Genomic DNA, 19594 nt, shown 5'->3' on the forward strand with positions numbered 1-19594 from the left:
CCTATAAAGAGAGTATACAGATTTGTTTGAGCTAGGAGAAAGATAAGGTTATTAATAACATGAGTTGCCTTGTCATGTAAAGGTGGACGATAAGGGGGAGGTCAGTCAACCAGTAAAGCAAAGGAAATAAGACACACCCCTGCCCTGAAGAGCTATCCAATAGCTTAGTGTACTCACTCCAGAGGTTTTTGAGTGAATGAATATAATTTTCTTAATCTGATGGGATTGGGGCATCTGTCTGTGATTCATTAAACTTGTTTACTCTAACCTCAGTAATGAGTACCTTATTTTCTGTCTTCTTAGACTGGGTCTGCAGGTCTTGCCCATTTTGTAAATAAAGTTTTATTGGCACACTGCCACACCTATTTGTTCATCTGTGGTTGTTTTCACCCCACCATGGCTGAGTGGAGCAACAGATATGTCTCTGCCTAGCCTGCAGAGCCTAAAATATTTACATTCTGGCCCTTTGTAGAAAAAGTTGGCCAACCCCTGTTGTAAAACGTACATGTATTCATTACTTAACTTTCCATTTTCTTCCCACATACTTTGTCAGATTACAGAGGGGTCAGGTAAGAAATTCAGACTGAGACATTGTGCTGGCCACGTGTACTCTTTAATTCTCTCCAGAGTCTACCCAGGTTGGGTCTGACTATTCCAAATAACAAGCGTTGTTTTTTAGCTGCTCAGTTGTGTCTGACTCTTTGGAACCCCAAGGACTACAGCATACCAAACTCCTCTGTCCTTCACTATCTCCTGGAGTTTGCTCAAATTCATTTTCCCTTGAGTTGGTGATGCTATCTAACTATCTCATCCTCTGCCACCCACTTCTCCTTTTGTTCCTGGAGGCTTCCTTGGTGGCTCAGTGGTAAAGAATCCACCTGCCAATGCAGGAGACACGGGTTCGATCCCTGGGTCAGGAATATCCCCTGGAGGAGGAAATGGCAACCCACGCCAGTATTCTTCCCTGGGAATTCTCATGGACAGAGGAGCCTGGTGGTCTGTAGTCCATGGAGTCTCAAAGAGTCCGACACAACTTAAGGAATAAACAAATAACACATGAGGGAACTGAAAACCGAGGCTCAGAGAGAATTGGGGTCTTGTTTTCAAGTACATGCTTTCACGTGTCGTAGAACTCATCCATAGAATCAGCTCTCAGCTCCTTATCCAGGGGGCCTGGAGATCCAGAGCTAAACGTTGTGTGGGATTGTGTGGGTGTGGCTCCATCAAAGTTTGCCTGTGTCTCTTATGTCCATAGATCACTCAGCAACTTGCAGCCTGCAAACCGGCGGCCACCGCGCTGGATTCGGCTGTTAATGTCTTTCTGTGCAGCTACATCGTCGACCCCCTGGTAAGAGTTTCATCTTTCGAAGGAAGACACAATGATGCTTTCCCTGAATGATAATTCATGCTATAACAGAAAACAGGTTCCTGGAGCTCCAGGAGGTCCAGTGGAAAAAGACTGTTCCTGATGCAGTGGCCATGGTTTCAGTGCCTGGCTGTGGAACTAAGATCCTGCATGCTAGGCAGCCAAATAATGATAATAGTAAAGAAAAAAAATTTAAAAAAATTTAAAAAGAGAATAATAGGCTCTGCTTGGGTCTGTTACAGTCGTAGAATTCAAGACCTAAGATCTAAACTGTAGATGAATTTGTTGTGATACTAATAGGCTAGAAATTTCAACGTCTTCCCTGCTTATCTTCATTCCTTGGTAGAATTTTATATACAGAAGTCAGGAGACCCCCATGAAGAAGTCTCTTTTTGTTTGGCCGCACCATGCATCATGTGGAATCTTAGTTCCCCGACCAGGGATGGAACCCACATGCCCTGTAGTGGAAGGCAGATTCTTAACCACTGGACCACCAGGAAAGTCCCAAGAAAACTCTTTATTTGTCTGAAATAATTAGAAAGGGACATCAGTGGTGTGCAGATTGCCAGTATTTCAAAGGACTCTTAGTGAAGCTCTATATGTAACCCTAGAACTGCAGCGAAGTTAGTTTAATTGGTGAGTGAGCAGCCCTTTGAGATGCTCCCATTGGGCCGGTGAGTTGCAGATCATCAATTTTATTCCTGGCTCCGGATCACTCCTCACTGTACACTGATGTCTGCACGAGTCCATCCTCTGCCTCCTTTCACTGAAAGCACCTTGGTGGCTGGCCCAGGACCACTTAATACCACTGGGTCCTTAATGTTACCCACGAGGCCCCGCATGACTGGCCACACCTGTACTGTTGCATCACGCTGTTGACTGCTCCAGACACTCTTGTTTTCTTTCATTTCTTTAAAAGCATCTGTACCTCCCCACCTCAAGGCCTTGCCTGTGTCACTTCCTCTGCCTGGAAACTAGACACAGATTCTCTTTCTCTCATTCTTCCCCTCCAGACCTCTACTCCACCTAGCTGGTGCCTCTAGGTCTTAGAATATAATGGCTGAGAACACGGGCTCTGAATTCAAATTCCACCTCTACATTTTCTGAACTCTGTAACTTGGAAAAAACGACTGAACTTTTCTGAGCTTGTTTCAATGCTTCAGAGGGAGATGATATGGAAAGCCCTTGACACTTTCCCTGGTACATTAACACACTCCATAAATGTTCACTATTATTAGCTGAGCTGTGGTTCAGTTTTCAGATCTCAGCTGAAATATATCTTTTTTTTTTTCCTGGAAGCCTTTTCTGATCTTCCCAACTCCTCGATTGTCTACACACCCATGGGACTCTCTGCTTTTAGAGATGTTGTGCTGTCTATACTGGGCACTGGTGTGTCTCTCTGACTAAGACCTGTCCCCTACCACACACACTAGACTTTGACTCCTAGAGCACGTGCTTTTGTCACTGCTGCGTGCCCGTCATCAGGAGTGGTACCTGGCACAGGCCGTAAGGATGGATCGAGAGCTGCCTGCCACCGTGCGTTCACATCACTCCATCCGTCCATCTCCCTGGCCCACATGTCTCTGCAGGGATTAACTTTCGTCCCTGGATGGAGACGATCCTGCCCCTTTCCCAGCCATGCAGACATCACCCCCCACCCCCGCCTTGGCCTCCTGGCTACTTCTGTCCTCTTCCAACTTTGTACCCTTGTGTTCGCTGCTTTGAGCCCTTGCTGACGGCTTTGGCTGAAGCCCTCATCAGGGCAGCCCTCAGTTAGGCTGGCTCATTCCAAGTTGGTCTCCCGGCATCCAGTCTCCACCGCCTGCCTGCAGCCAGTCAAATCACCCAACTAGCAGGCGCCTCTCCCAAATAATTGGGGACCACCGGAAGGGAGACATGGAAGATGCTCAGGAAGACTGTAAGCTAGAGCTTTATAGAAGGTGGTTTAAAGGGGAAGGAAGAGTTCTATTGTCTCTGCTGGGAAAATAGACTCCAGGCTGGCAAACATGTTTGTTTTAATATCTTGATTGTACCCAGAAGGATTGAGGCAGCTTCCAGTAAAAGGTATGATTGTCATAAAGCTCTGCTGCTGCTGCTGCTAAGTCGCTTCAGTCGTGTCCGACTCTGTGCGACCCCATAGACGGCAGCCCACCAGGCCCCGCCGTCCCTGGGATTCTCCAGGCAAGAACACTGGAGTGGGTTGCCATTTCCTTCTCCAATGCACGAAAGTGAAAAGTGAAAGTGAAGTCGCTCAGTTGTGTCTGACTCTTAGTGACCCCATGGACTGCAGCCTACCAGGCTCCTCCATCCATGGGATTTTCCAGACAAGAGTACTGGAGTGGGTTGCCATTGCCTTCTCCATCATAAAGCTCTAAAAACTCTCAAAACAGTGTTGAAAGTGTAGAAATTTACCAATAAAAGAACGTGTGGGAAAGGAGAACAGATTTACTGGAAATTCTGGGCCAAGTGATGGAACCGTGTCCAACACTAAGCCTAGCCAGGAACAAAGCAGAAATGCAGTGGCTGAGGTCTAAAGGTCTGGTGGTGGTTTTTTCAAATTTTTATGTATGTATTTATTTTTAGCCGTGCTGGATTTTCCTTACTTTGCACAGCTTTCTCTGGTTGCAGGGAGCAGGAGCTAATCTTTATTGTTTCGCATAGACGCTGTAGCCCCTCCTGTTGCGGAGGCACAGGCTCTAGGCTCACCAGCCTCAGCAGTTGCAACACATGGGCTCAGTAGTTTCGGCTCATGGGCTTAGTTGCTCCGAGGCATGCAGCATCTTCCCGGACCAGGGGTCGAACCTGTGTCCCCTACACTGGCAGACGGACTCCTATCCACTCCTCTCCACCAGTGGAGTGGGATACTCTAGGGTTCCAGCATTATCCTAACACAGGGAGGCGGCAGGCGGTAGGTTTACAAAGCAGGCCGACGTCAGACACTGGCTGGTGTGTGGTACCCACAGGGCCGTGCAGGTCATACATGGCCGTTGTCAGTTCTGGTTGGTGGGTCAGCTTAATAATGTTGGGTGGCATGCCTGCCAGGGCTAGTGGTGTGACCTGCAGCCAGCTGGGGACGGGGGGCCCACTTAAAGGAAGAACCAGCACTTAGCTCCAGGCAATGTCGTCCTGGGGGAACCCGGGCTCGGCATTGTGAGGTCTGACTTGAGACTCTCCTGAAAAGATGACAACCAAGGTATCTATGTGACATGTGACTTAGGAATATTGGCAGCTATCTTTTTTTTTTTTTAATTTGCAGCGCCATAATTTTTTTTTTTTTAATATTTATTTATTTAGCTGTGCTAGGTCTTTTTCACAGCACATAAGATCTTTAGTTGCGACATGTGAACTCTTAGTTGAGGCATATAGTGGGATCTAAAAGTTTGTTTATTGAAAAAAAAATTAAAAATAAAAAGTTTGTTTATTGAAAAAAAGGCCAGATAATATAGGATGCATATGTATATTTTAAGGTGATACAGAATATGTAAAGGAACACTCGAAAATTTTGCCACTGACCTAAGTGGGCTATTGTCTTAATTGTGGTATTTATTTTTTTCATCTTTTTTGCCTGCCTTGAATATGTATATTTTTATAAAAAGGAATTCATTATATTTGTTATTTTGCAGTCTGCTTTTTATTTCAATAGTATATTGTAGAGAGATCTCCATGTCTGTATCTATCGAGAAAAATCATTTTTCATGGTTGTGTAGCAGAATGACACGTAGTTTTGAGGGGATAGCCAGAAATCTATTATGTCTGTAATTTAGAGTAAGGAGAGATATTGTATTCTGGATAAACGGCACAGTCTCTTTCTTATAAAGGATATTAGTTTTCAGGAATTTTGACCCAACCATTTTGAATGGGGTTTAAATGATTCTGGTGGTGTATCTTCCTTTGATGGTTTTTATTGGTTTAAAGTGACTAAATATTTTTGTTGATGGTGGTGGTTTTGTTGATGCGATTCTAGGCAGAATCGCAGAATCTTAGAAATGATAAATGATAGCAAAGAGGGACAAGGGGTTGGAACGCCAAATCTCTGTATTGAGTTTAGTTGAATGAAGTTGACCATCTAGTGCCTTTGAATGAAGTTGCATTTATATTGAAATCAGTTTTGAGATGCCTAGCTAGCTGTTTTGTGTTGAGACGGAATAGTGGTGAATTTTTTGAATCACCACATGTGACTTATGGAATTAAATAAAGCTCTTATCCATTCCTGTTTTTTTGACTCCATAATACTGTCCTTCCACTAGTTTATATTGTAAAGCCACCAGTTAGCAATATTTCAAACACTAGGATTAAAGTAGAACATATGGTTGCTTTCAATTTAGTCTGAAAGATTGAATCTAAATTTTAAAATCCATGGAAAGTGTGTTGGCCAGTGCCTGCCCTGAGCAATTGCTCAGTAGGTATTAGCTAATTTTTTGTGTGTGTGTGTGGTAGAATAAATTTTAAAACTTTTTTTTAATTAATTTTTTATTGGAGTATAGTTGATTTACAGTGTTGTGTTAGTTTCTGCGGTACAGCAAAGTGAATCTAGTCACCTGTTTTATATACAGTAGTGTGAATATGCAGAAGGCAATGGCGCCCCACTCCAGTGCTCTTGCCTGGCAAATCCCACGGACGGAGGAGCCTGGTGGGCTGCAGTCCGTGGGGTCACGAAGAGTCGGACACGACTGAGCAACTTCACTTTCACTTTCAGTCCCCTGACCAGGCACCAAACCCGGGCCTCCTGCACTGGGAGCCCAGAGCCTTAGTCCCACCAGGGAAGTCTCAGCAGCTATCTTTTAGAAAATACTTTAATGTTGCTTCTCAGAACAGGATTGAATCCAGCCCATGACTGTTGTCCAGGATTGGTTAACTTCATCACGGAATGCTGTTGGGAGCCTCGTGTGCACAAAATCATTGCATCTGTTTTCCTCACACAATAATGTCCTGGGAAGAGATGCTATCATCGCACTGTTCAGATGCAGAGCAAAGTCAGAAAGTTTCAGGAGCCGCCATCACATGAAAACAGCTCGGACAAGGACTGGGGCCCGGGTCTGCACGCTGGCCACGCACCTGTGGCCGGCCGCAAAGGGGAGCCACCGAGGACGGCCCTTCCCAGTTGTTTCGGGGCCCTCGGTGCTTAATCTCGCTTCACCAGCTTTCTGCCTCTGGGCTTCATTTGTAAAAATAAATACAAGAGGATCAATTCCATGTTTTCAGATAGACGGAATGAACTAGAATAATAGGTTAGCCCTTCAGCAGGTAGTTGGCTCATCTGAAGTTTATGAAATTAGAATTCATTAAAAAAAATGCGAAATTAACCCCCCCCAAACCAGTGTTGTTTTCCATTTCTCATCTTCAAGCATCTAATCCTCATGATTTCCTTTTTCTCCCCCCACCCCAGAATCTGTTTTGGTTTGGCGTGGGAAAAGCGACCATACTTTTACTTCCTGCTGTCATTTTTGCCGTGAAGCTGGCTAAGTACTTCCGTCGAATGTATTCTGAAGATGTGTATGAGGATGAGCCAGTGAACAAGTAAGACGCTGCGGTGGTTTCTGAGTGGCGCTGCCTTCCAAGCGCTTGTTAAAAAAGGGCTCTGATGAGGTTCAACTCGACTGCTTTTTAAAGTGGCGGGGGTTACCCCTAATCAGATGTTTCCTTTGTAAAGATTTTCTTAAACTTATTTTAACTATCTTTCCTCCTGCTTACTCGGCTCAGCTGTCTTAATCAGCCTTCTTATTTCTTCTTTGCAGTTCTTCTGTCTCGGGGACTTGGCACTTTACTTTGTAACTGTTTTTACTACTTTTCCGTGGCCCACCCTTCAGTCTGTGCCTAGTGAACTTGTGCTCAAACTGTGTTCATTTTGATTCTGGTCACCTCCTTCTCAACACCTGTTTCTCCTGAACTTGCTCTGTCAGCATCTGTATTAAAGTAAAAATGTGTGTGTGTGGGGGGGGTGCAGCTGTTGAGCAATAATTGTAATTATCTCCCTTTTTTTGTATTTGTTAGGGTTCAAAGTAAACCCAGGGTTCAAACTGTACCCAGGGTTCAAACTGTACCCATGAAAAAGTAAGCCTTTTTTTTAAAGCCATATTTCCCAAGATGAGACTGGGGAGGGCTTTATTATTAGAGGATGAACTTTTAAAACTGAATTAATAATATTAAAATTACATAACTGCCACAGATATGCCCAGATAAATATAAAGGTTGTTGCCTCTTAAAATAGGAGCTGGCACAGGGTGAATACTGAAGAAATCCTTGTGGGATGAATGAAAATTGTCTGTTAAATTTATTAATAGATAAAACAGTGGTTTATATCTCTGGTTTTTTTAATGGGAAGGAAATGTAAATATACCTTTTAACTTTTTTTTTGTAGCTGTAATAAATTGTTCTATACCTTTTAGAACCATTAAGTTGTCTTTGTAATCCATAATGTAAATTCCTCTTAATGATAACATGCTGTTTTTGGTGTATGTCTTCTGTTACAGTATGAGACATGCTAATATCCGTTCTCGTGTAGAACAAGGCACACAGACAATTTGAGCAGTTTGTAAACAGATCCAACTTGACCAGTTCTTGATCTGCAGCGATTCCAAATGTTGGGAAAGTAACCTCCCTTCAGGCGTTCGCAGAGTCCAGTGAGATCACAGGGAATGTGTGCCCAATGGCCAAAGAGAGGAAAGCACGGGTGTTTTTTGTTTTTTGTGTTTTTTTTTTGACAAGTTGTGCTTTTATCATCTGAGCCTTCCATGAAAGTTTAAATATGTAGCATATTTGTTAATTCCCACTTAGCCTTTGGAACAATACAGGAATTTTGGTACATTTCATCGAATGGGAGCTTGGACCCCTTGTTAGAGAACGTTCAACGAGTATCAATAGCAGATATGTGTGTGAACAATAAAAGAATGATTTCACAATTATGACTCTAATCATTTCATTGCAAAATTGACCCAAATGACAGATGTCAATGAAGTCTCTCTATTATTCTCTTAGGGCGCTGTAACACATCACACAAACCGGTTGACTTAGAGCAACGTCTTCTCCACTTTAGCGGAGGCCAGAAGCCTGAAACCTACACGTCAGCAGAGCTGGCTCTCCCAGGAAGCCCAAGGAAGAGTGTGTCTCGGCCTCTGTCTTCTCCTGGAGCTTTCCCTTGGTGTGTCTGGGTTCTGTGTCTCTCACCTCCTAAGGACAGTGGTCATCAGATCAGGGCCCTTCCTAGGCAAGAACGACTTCATCTTCATTTGCCCACATCTGCAAACAACCTATTTTCAAGCATTCACTGAGACCAGTGGACATAAGTTGGCGGAGGGTGGGGCAGGGGGGCGGGGGTGGGGGAAGGGGCTTCCCTGGTGGTTCGGTTGTAAGGGATCCACCTGCTAATGCCAGAGACCCGGGTGGGATCCCTGGTCTGGGTAGACTCCCCTCCATGCCATTCAGCAGCTAAGCCCGTGAGTAACTACTGCTGAGCCTGCGCTCTCGAGCCTGGGAGCTGCAACTACTGAACCCGTGTGCCGAAACTGCTGGAGTCCGCTCGCCCTGGAGCCCATGCTCTGCAACAAGAGAAGCCACGGCAGTAAGAGACCTGGGCACCACACCTAGAGAGCAGCCTCCGCTCGCCCCAGCTAGAGAAAAGTCCAAGCAGCAGTGAAGACCCAGCACGGCCAAAAAAATAAATCAATAAAATCATTTTTTAAAAAAGGTGGGGGGTGGGGAGAGGATATTATTCAACTTGCATAGTCGCCCGACGTCAGTAGCAAACAGCCAAAGAGACAGAGAAGTGAACACAAAATAGAGCTGTACCGGACACACAAAAATTAAGGTAAATCACCAAAATCGAGGATGGCAGAAAATAAAAAATGTTATTAGACATGTACAAAACAGTAACTCCTTCCTGTCTTAGTTTTATCTGTAAGTTTGTCTGTACTTACGAGCCTGTGACTGACCGTGTCAGAGCTCGTGTCAGTCAATTGCTTCTGCATCTGACCCCGTGACGCCCAGCCCCCTCTGACTAGCTGGGTTCCTCCAAGGAGAGAGCTTTTTAAAACTACTGATCCTTGGGTCCTCCCCAAAGAGATGCTGACGGATGAGGCTTGAGCACGTGGATTTAAAAATTTTTGCCTGGTGATTCTGATGTAAAGCCAAGGTTGAGATATACGGCCTCTGATTAATTGAATCAGAATTTCTGAGATGTATCCCAGGGAATTCTCAAGTGTAACCTGGGTTGAGAGTTACTAATACAGTTTCTACATGCATTTCATCTGATTTATTTATGTGTGTGTGTGCGTGCTCAGTCATGTCTGACTCTGTGACCCCATGAACTGTTGCCCTGAAGGCTCTTCTGTCCATGAGATTTTCTAGGCAAGAGTACTGGCATGGATTGCCTTTTACAGGGGATCTTCCTGACCCAGGGTTGAACCCACATGTCTTGCATCTGCTGCATTGGCAGGTGGATTCTTTAGCACCAGTGCCACCTGGGAAGCCCAATATATATATATATATATACACACTCATCAAATGGGTCATCTTGATTTCCACCTCTGAGCTTCTTGGAGGCTGGAGCTAGCAGACTATATATATGCATTGACCATCTGCACCATCCCAAGTGCTGTACAAGACCCTGGGTGGGGTATGGGTGAGCTAACAGACTAGGTCCAGCCTCCTAGGAGCTCTGTCTCAGTGGTGGACACCAAGATGACCCACTTGATGAGTATATGAGACACAGAAGGATGGTGGGTGGGAGTCGAGGGTGATGGGAATCAGGAGGTTTCTTGCAGTTTAATATCTTAAAATATATACATTAAAAATCTATGCCACACTTAGCAAGTCTGTTTCCTATAAAGGCTCTGGGCCTTTCACTTGTCCCCTTCGTAATCCTCACCGCATCCCCATGAGGTCAGCAGTTCCAGTTATAAACTTGGTGGCCTGAAGCTTACAGAGCAATTGTCCAGTATGGCCCAGCCCACAGGATCCAGGTCTCCCAGATTCTGCAGCTCCTGGGTCTCAGCACAGGTGAACTGTTACAGAGAACAAACCTGTTCATGGGAATCTCTCCTTCAGCTCTGATCTTCCTGCTCTGTTGCCTCTGCTTAGTCATGCTGACCCTGCTCGTTTTGTAAAAGAATGTTGCCTATAGCCTGAAACACCCAAGACGTCCCATTCTCAAGGCTCTGACCTTTAGAGGTGTATACTCTGCCATTCATATAGTGATAAACAGAGGATAACTAGTTTTCTCGCTGGGAGGTTTGTAGGAACACTGTGACCAAACCTACATGGACTGCTGCAAAAACAAAGGACCCCAGCGCCTTTAGCATTGTGGTACGGCAGAAACCAACACAGCGTTGTAAAAAACTTTTTTAAATATTTAAATAAAAATAATTTTTTAAAGAAGTGGAAAAGCAAATGGCTGCAGAAACCAGCCACACCCACTCCCCTTTTAGTATAAAAGGAGCCTGAATTATAACTCAGTTAAAATGATTTTTTGGGACAAAAGTCCACCATCTTCTCTGTCTAAGGGATTTCCAAATAAAGTTGTTTTTCCTTACCCCCACAACTCATCTCTTGATTTATTTTTCTGTCCTACAGAGAGCAGTGCAAATTGAACTCAGCAGTAAAGTCTCAAGCTAGGCTGGGTTTTGGCACAGACTACATACAGCATTTTAAATTAAAGCCACCAGCTAGCTGTCCCGTGTTCTCTAGTGATGAAACACAGTATAAATCAGTCCTACCCAAAGTGTGGCCTGAGAAACAGAAGGATCACCCGGGGAGCTCACAAAAGGCTAGTTCTTGAATTCAATTTAATTTGGGCTGTGCTGGGTCTTCACTGCTGCATGGGCTTTTCTCTACCTGCAGAGAGGGAGGGCTACACTTAGTTGCAGTCATGGGCTTCGCTTGCGGTGGTTTTTCTTGTTGCAGAGCATGGGCTCTAAGCACCTGGGCTTCAGTGGTTGAAGCAGGTGGGCTCAGTATTTCTGGCCCCCAGGCTCTGGAGTACAGGCTCAGTAGATGTACAGAGGCTTAGTTGCTCCAAGGCATGTTTGATCTTCCTGGATTAGGAATGGAACCAATGTCTCCTGTATCGGGAAGGGAATTCCTTACTACTGAGCTACATGGGAATCCCACAAAGGCTAATTCTTCCTGCTCTTCAGATACACTCAATCAGAGTGTCCAAGGATGAGGTCTAGGAATGTGTATTTTAACAGGCTTTCCGGATTAGTCCAAACTACATAAGGTTGGCCCAAGCAATGCTTCAGATCACCCTGATGGAGAATATCCTGCTTCATTTAGAACAGCGGTCCCCAAACTTTTTGGCATCAGGGACCAGTTCTGTGGAAAACAATTTTTCCATGGATGGGGGTGGGGGGATGGTTTGGGTCTCACCCACCCCCTCACCTTCTGCTGTGTGGCTTGGCTCCTAACAGGGCTTGGACTGGTACCAGTTCCTGGCCCAAAGTTGGGAACCCAGATTTAAAAATAGTTTTTGGTCCAAGAAATGTGGTGAAGTCTCAGTGCAAACTACAGACTGTTGGTGGGTGCCCAGGTAGTAGAATGAGACGGTTGGATGGCATCAGTGACTCAATAGACATGAATCTGAGCAAACTCCAGGAGATAGTGGAGGACAGAGGAGCCTGGCATGCTGCAGTCCATGGGGTCGAAAAGAGTGAACACGACTGAGGACTCAACAACAACAAGAGAAAAGGGTAAGAGAAAAGGGAGAAGGTGGAGCCACTCCTGAGAGAGTGCTCATGGCTGACCCATTGGGGGTTTCCTGTGGTATCCAATATTTTAGGACCCTGGAGTCTACTGAGGGCTTCCCAGGTGGCTTTAGTGGTAAAGAGCCTGCCTGCTGATACAAGAGATGTAAAAGCTGCAGGTTCGATCCCTGGGTCGGGAAGATCCCCTGGAGGAGGAAATGGCATCCCATTCCAGTGTTCTTGCCTGGAGAACCCCATGGACAGAGAAGCCTGGAAGTCTGCGGTCCACAGGATCACAAAGAGTCAGACATGACTGAAGCGACTCAGCACACGGGCACACATGGAGTCTACCGAAGGCTGGCAAATTCCAGGGGAAGTCTTGGATGGTACATTGTGGTTAGTAGTAGAAGCAGTGTTAGTCACTCAGTTGTGTCCGACTCTTTGTGACCCCATGGACTGTAGTCCACCAGGCTCCTCTGTGGAATTCTCCAGGCAAGTATAGTGGAGTGAATTGTCACTCCCTTCTCCAGGGGATCTTCCCGACCCAGGGACTGAACCCGGGTCTCCCACGTTGCAGGCAGACTCTTTACCAGCGAGCCTCCAGGGAAGGTTGATCTTGGTCAATTTCAACTCTAAGCTCTGCACCATAGTCCTTTCCCCACCCCGGTGTGAAGGCAGCCAGTCAGCAGTCCGCATGCTCCTTGAGTAGCTTGCACACAGACACTGGGAGCCAAGACGGGCATTAAGGCCCCTGTCCTGCAGATCTGGGAGGTCTGCCTTCGCTGCTTCAAATCCCAGAGGTGCAGGCGCTGGAGCGAGTGGCCCTGGTTGCACTCGCTCTGAGGGCCGGCTGCACGGATGCCCACCTGGTCTGGCTCCAAGGGAGGCCGCAGTGCTGATTGCACTGTCTCCAGCCACCTTTTCCAGCCCCAGCACTCAAAGTCCCTTTTGCCTCTGATGACACCACCAGCTGAGCCGGGGAAGGAGCGGAAACCACTGTAGAAAGTCATGCTCATCAGCTCACCGTTGGGGCCCCCTGCTGAGAGTGCTGCGGCATCTATGGCCGTAAGTGATAGAGACGTGCAGAAAGGTGGCCGAGCTTGACTCATGTGCTACTGTGCTTTGGCCCAAACCTACCACTCTCACTTTCTGCCATAAGGGTGGTGTCATCTACATATCTGAGGTTATTGATATTTCTCCCAGCAATCTTGATTCCAGCTTGTGCTTCCTCCAGCCCAGTGTTTCTCATGATGTACTCTGCATATAGGTTAAATAAGCAGGGTGACAATATACAGCCTTGACAGACTCCTTTTCCTATTTGGAACCAGTCTGTTGTTCCATGTCCAGTTCTAACTGTTTCTTCCTGACCTGCATATAGGTTTCTCAAGAGGCAGGTCAGGTGGTCTGGTATGCCCATCTCTTTCAGAATTTTCCACTGTTTATTGTGATCCACACAGTCAAAGGCTTTGGCATAGTCAATAAAGTGAAATAGATGTTTTTCTGGAACTCTTTTGCTTTTTCCATGATCCAGCGGATGTTGGCAATTTGATCTCTGGTTCCTCTTCCTTTTCTAAAACCAGCTTGAACATCAGGAAGTCTGGCTTGGAGAATTTTGAGCATTACTTTTCTAGTGTGTTAGATGAGTGCAATTGTGCGGTAGTTTGAGCATTCTTTGGCATTGCCTTTCTTTGGGATTGGAATGAAAACTGACCTTTTCCAGTCCTGTGGCCACTGCTGAGTTTTCCAAATTCACTGGCATATTGAGTGCAGCACTTTCACAGCCTCTTGATCAAAGCCTCTTGATGAAAGTGAAAGAGGAGAGTGAAAAAGTTGGCTTAAAGCTCAACATTCAGAAAATGAAGATCATGGCATCTTGTCCCATCACTTCATGGGAAATAGATGGGGAAACAGTGGAAACAGTGTCAGACTTTATTTTTTGGGGTTCCAAAATCCCTGCAGATAGTGATTGCAGCCATGAAATTAAAAGACGCTTATTCCTTGGAGGAAAGTTATGACCAACTTAGATAGCATATTCAAAAGCAGAGACGTTACTTTGCCAACAAAGGTCCATCTAGTCAAGGCTGTGGTTTTTCCAGTGGTCATGTATGGATGAGACAGTTGGACTGTGAAGAAAGCTGAGGGCTGAAGAATTGATGCTTTTGAACTTTGCTGTTGGAGAAAACTCTTGAAAGTCCCTTGGACTGCAAGGAGATCCAACCAGTCCATTCTGAAGGAGATTGGTCCTGGGTGTTCTTTGGAAGGACTGATGCTAAAGCTGAAACTCCAGTCTTTGGCCACCTCACGCGAAGAGTTGACTCATTGGAAAAGACTCTGATGCTGGGAGGGATTGGGGGCAGGAGGAGAAGGGGACGACACAGGATGAGATGGCTGGATGGCATCACTGACTCGATGGACGTGAGTCTGAGTGAACTCCGGGAGTTGGGGATGGACAGGCAGGCCTGGCGTGCTGCGATTCATGGAGTTACAAAGAGTTGGACACGACTGAGCGACTGAACTGAACTACCGCTCTCACAGAAGGTGTTTCCAGTTACGGGGTCAAGTGTCAAAGGCCGTTTGAAGCCACAAGCCACCACCAGATGGCAGCAGAGGACACCTGCCGTGTATCTGCCAGAATGTGGCAAGGCTCCCTTTGAGCTGTAAGGGTCGTGGTTCACACTGAGAAAGACGGATGATCTCCAGCAGGTCCCACATCCCGATGGCCATTTCCTTCCCCTGGCACACACACGTGGGCTTTCCAGAGCTGCCGTGGCACTTGGTTGCTGCTGTCATGCACAGGACCCCATCAGTTTTTAGTTGCAATGAGCCCGCCCTAAACCAGACCCAGGTGCCCTCAGGTCTTCCAGGGAGCCATCTCCAGGTAGTCAAAGGTTGGCCCTGGGCTAACCAAGGCAGACAGAGTGGATCCCCAAGCATGTGACCTCAGCCTTCTGTGTGAAGAGCACTCATCTACGGGGCCAGTCTTGATGCTCTATAATATTCCATTTCCTCTTTTTTAAAGCTAAAATCTATTTGTCTTTCCGACTTTGTCTCACTCTTTTTTTTTTGGCCATAGCACCCGTCTTGTGGGGTCTTAGTTCCCCGACCAGGGCTTGAACCCAGTCCCAGCCAGTGAAAGGGCAGAGTCCTCCCCATTGGAAGCCAGGGAATTCTCCCAAGTCTGTCTTTAACCTAGGATGGGACCAGGGCAGAGTGAGGACTCCTGGATGCCATGATATCTGGCCATCCTCTCTAAGGCACTGGATCTCCATAAGAGCCCACGAGCAGGCCAGGAGCTGTGTTTCAAGTGGGGTACCACCGGGAGCCGTGTCTCCAAGAAGCCAGAGCCCCCAGGGCAGACTCTGGGCAGAACCGCCTCCCTCCGCATTTCCCTTAGCCTTAGAGAGCTGGAATCATTGCATCCTCCGGGTTTACGTACGAGGCCCTGGCATAGTAGCCTGTGGGGACCCTAACACACCTGTTCCCCAGGTCCCTGGTAGGCTGCAGTCCCTGCAATTGTGAAGAGTCGGACACGACTTAGTGACTGAACAACAACAACAAAGACAGAGTTGGCTGAAGCTGAGGGGTAGAGGAAGAACCTTAATTTTGTTGGCTATAATTAGCTCTGTGTTGTGCTTAGTCACTCAGTCGTGTCCAACACTTTGTGACCCCATGGACTGTAGCCCGCCAGGCTCCTCTGTCCATGCAGATTCTCCAGGCAAGAATACTGGACCGGGTTGCCGTGCCCTCCTCCAGGGGATCTTCCCAATGCAGGGATCGAATCCAGGTCTCCCACATTCTTTACTGTCTGAGCCACCAGGAAGCCCATAGTTAGCTATGGGAATGCTCATCAGACTTCATGTGAGGAAGAAATGACCTTCCAGTGTGTTAAGTCACTGAGACTTGGGTATCTATTTGTAATAGCAGCTGCATTACCCACTTACACACACTGCTACTTAACAAGCTCTAGGACTTATAAGAGACTTGTGATCTGTTTGAGCTTTATGTAGAAACATCAGTAAATATTTGTCCAAATAACTGAATGAATGGATTGAAACTATGGCACTGAGCTCTGTCGTCTCGCTCATAAACTCCTGGCACAGTGGTAAAGAATCTGCCTGCAAATACAGGAGATGCACACAGGCTGGATCACTGGGTGGGGAAGATCCCCTGGAGTAGGAAATGGTAACCCCCTCCAGTATTCTTACCTGGAAAATCCCATGGAGACAGCAGTCTGGCGGGCTATAGTCCATGGGGTTGCAGAGTCGGACACGACTGAGCGCGCACACAAACATCTCCTCCTCTTACATTCTTACACTCAGAGTTTCAAAGTTTACTTGAACTTTTGGCCGGTTTGGACACTGAGCCAATTGTAGACCCTTTTAACCACCATCGCACCGTCTGCAAGAAGGATTTATTTCAGAAGTGCCTGAGAAACGCTTTGGGGTAAGGGGTCTAACTGCTTTGAGTTTAATGGCTAAGAAATATGTGAGCACAAAAAAATCCCTTGTGTATGTCATGTTGCTGTTCAGTTGCTCAGTTGTGTCTGACTCTTTGCGACCCCATGGACTACAACACACCAGGCTTCCCTGTCCTTTAATATCTCCCGAGTTTGCTCAAATTCATGTTGCAAATATATGGAGGTCTTTGAACTTCACGACAGCAATTTACAATCAGCATAAAGAAACCCTTTGAAGGGCTTTTTTGTGCCTGAAGAGCTCAAGTTTGAGACCATCCTGGAGGCAACGGGTGGTCTTATGACTGTTCTTTAATAATATATATATTTTTTAATGTTTCCTGTGTCTGGTAGGTTTACTTCTCTTCCTTGGTTCTTGTCTCATTTCAACAAAGATTTGGAAGAAAGGACTAAAGGGTTTAAAACAACAGACAAGTTTCAGTTCAGTTCCATTCAAGTGGACAGATCTTTTGTTAGAAAGACACTCCCCAGATGTGAGTGCAGGCCAGCCCCATCTCTCTTGGCTCCTCCCTGTTTATACTTCCCGTCTCCTCCTCTGTCCTGCCTTGTGCAAAATAGGGTTTGTACCCACCACCAGTCAATAGAAGGGGATGCAAATGGGCATACGCTCAAGGCCAGTTGACAATTGCAAGTTATGTAACAGCAGGCTCTGTTGTGTATGTCTTCCCATAATTGGGTCTGTGATAATCAGATGTATTTATGTGTAGAATATTTACGAACCCTTAATGGGCTCCTAGCTCCCTAAGGTTACTTGAGAAAGCCCCCCTGGTTAGTTTGTATCCACTGTGTGCCTGGGGTTGGGGTGCTGTAGTTGGAAAAGTCTCTGGGATTACTTTTGTAACATATCCGTGAGATCTCCTGGATGTGTCTGGGATGGCCTTTCGAGATCATCCTTTTTGGCTAGGTCACCAGTCCATGGGGTGGCTAAGAGTTGGACGCGACCGAGCAACTTCACTTTCACCTTTCACTTTCACGCATTGGAGAAGGAAATGGCAACCCACTCCAGTGTTCTTGCCTGGAGAATCCCAGGGACGGGGAAGCCTGGTGGGCTGCCATCTATGGGGTCCCACAGAGTCGGACACGACTGAAGCGACTTAGCAGCAGCCGTAGCAGCCACTCGCTGCTCATGCCTAACTTCTAGCCAACACCCAAAAGTCACATATCCCTCAATGCCTTAGAAATCAGGGTTGGGAAAGACTTCAGACCTGCTGAAGATAGTGACCGTTTTATGCAAAGGCATGCGTCCCTATCCCTCCGGATGGACCCTGTGAGTCACTCACCTTGCACCCAGCTGAAGTCTTATCAGGATTTTCCACCTGGAATTTTATCTCCTGATCTCCCCCCACCCCCGGCATCCTGCACTCATTTCCTGTCAGGCTCGATTTAGGATTGTGGTGTCACAAAAAGATGAAAAAAAAAAAATCTTGAGAATTTCCCTGGTGGTCCAGTGATTAAGACTGCGCTTCCACCACAGGGGACACATGGGTTCAACCCCTGGATGGGAAACTAAAATTCCGCATACTATTCAGCCAAAACAAAACAAAACAAAACAGCCAAGGCTATTTCTTAAAAAAAAAAAAAATATGAAAAAATATTTTTTTTCTATCAGAGAACAAAGAGTGCATACCTGAGGAAGGAGATCTGGGTGCAGCTAAAAGGATGGTGTTCTGACACGACAGGGAAGTCACTTAAGTCATTTTCCTCATCTTTATTTTAAGCATAAATAACAGCCACACCTTACAGCTTTGTTGTAAAAATCTAATGTAAAAATATACAGTGAAAGCATAGCAAGGCTTGGGCGGTATATGCATGTGTAGTCTGATTATCACTCAAGTAGAAAAGAGATAGAAATGCTCAAAAGGAGAAAAAATAAAAAAAAAATCCTCCTATCCCAGTCTAGTCTTCAGGATAAGATCACCACAGGGTGGCGATATGGAGTCATTGATGCTTCTGAAAATCAGTACCGGGAGGCTCTTTATCAACTAAGAAGGACAAAGGAAACTCTACTCCTAGGCAGTAGTATAATCCAGAAGACATAAAGCATATGTCAGAACAAACAAAAAAAAGGACAAGGAATAAACTAGCTTGTACCAACTCAGACTTTGAGAATGAGCTTGTGATTGCTGTGCCCGGGGAGGGGGGCTGGGGTGAGGTGGAGGGGGCCGGGCGTAAGAATGGGGAGAACAGACAGTTAGGGAGTGTGGGGGAGACGTGCAAACTCTGCCATATTTACAGTGGATAACCAACAGGTCCTACTGAACAGCACAGGGAACTCTGGCCAATGCTATGCGGCAGCCTGGGTGGGAGGGGAGTTTTGCAGAGAATCAATACGTGTGCATGTGTGGCTTGAGTCCCTTTGCCGTCCACCTGAAACTATCACAACGTTGCTAATCGGCCATACCCCAAGATAAAAAGTTTTAAAAAATATACTAGCCTGAACAGAACCCCAAACCATGAACATCTGTTGTAAAAGTTGGTTGTTATCAGTTGAAATCTAAGATGAATTAAATTGTTGAATTCATTCAAATGATTGTTTTTTTTTTAAGATTTATTTTGTTTATTAGTGAAATTTCTTTGTTTTCTATTTAAGTCCCTGGTGGCTCAGAGGATAAAGCATCTGCCTGCAATGCAGGAAACCTGGGTTCGATCCCTGGGTTGGGAAGATCCCCTGGAGAAGGAAATGCAACCCACTCCAGTATTCTTGCTTGGAGAGTCCCATGGACAGAGGAGCCTGGCGGGCTACATTCCACGGGGTCGCAAAGAGTCGGACACGACTGAGCAACTTCACTCACTCAGTGGGAAAGAATCTGCCTGCCAGTGAAGTAGACACAAGAGCCACGGGTTCAATCCCTGGGTCAGGAAGATCCCCTGGAGGAGAAAATGGTAATGCACTCCAGTATTCTTGCCTGGAAAATGCCATGGACAGAGGAGACTGGTGGGCTACAGTCCATGGGGTCGCAAAGATTCAGACACGACTTCCTGACTAAGCACACACACACACGTAAGCCAGGGACTGTGGAGACCGGAGTCCTGAGACCAGGCATCGGCAGCAAGTCCATTCCTGGGAGCCTTGGGCAC

At 46.2% G+C, this 19594-nt stretch overlaps 1 protein-coding gene across 10 annotated transcripts in view; it reads left to right on the forward strand.

The window, feature by feature from the left end:
- The window catches only part of PROM1 (prominin 1), a 147853-nt gene extending 138240 nt beyond the window's left edge, over positions 1-9613 (forward strand). For 8 of the 10 annotated variants that reach the window (XM_025289660.3, XM_025289663.3, XM_025289666.3 and 5 more), the window contains 4 exons: positions 1256-1348; positions 6753-6883; positions 7358-7417; positions 7837-8265. In XM_025289660.3, coding sequence (XP_025145445.2) covers positions 1256-1348; positions 6753-6883; positions 7358-7417; positions 7837-7891 — 339 coding nt within the window. In that variant the 3' untranslated portion in view covers positions 7892-8265. Of the gene's footprint in view, positions 1-1255; positions 1349-6752; positions 6884-7357; positions 7418-7836; positions 8266-8341 lie in introns of those variants that run through there. The other 2 variants (XM_044945618.2, XM_044945620.2) reach the window with 2 other exon arrangements.
- Positions 9614-19594: the final 9981 nt, after the last annotated feature.

This window comes from Bubalus bubalis, chromosome 7 (assembly GCF_019923935.1).
Source record: "Bubalus bubalis isolate 160015118507 breed Murrah chromosome 7, NDDB_SH_1, whole genome shotgun sequence".
In the NCBI taxonomy this organism is placed as follows: domain Eukaryota; kingdom Metazoa; phylum Chordata; class Mammalia; order Artiodactyla; family Bovidae; genus Bubalus; species Bubalus bubalis.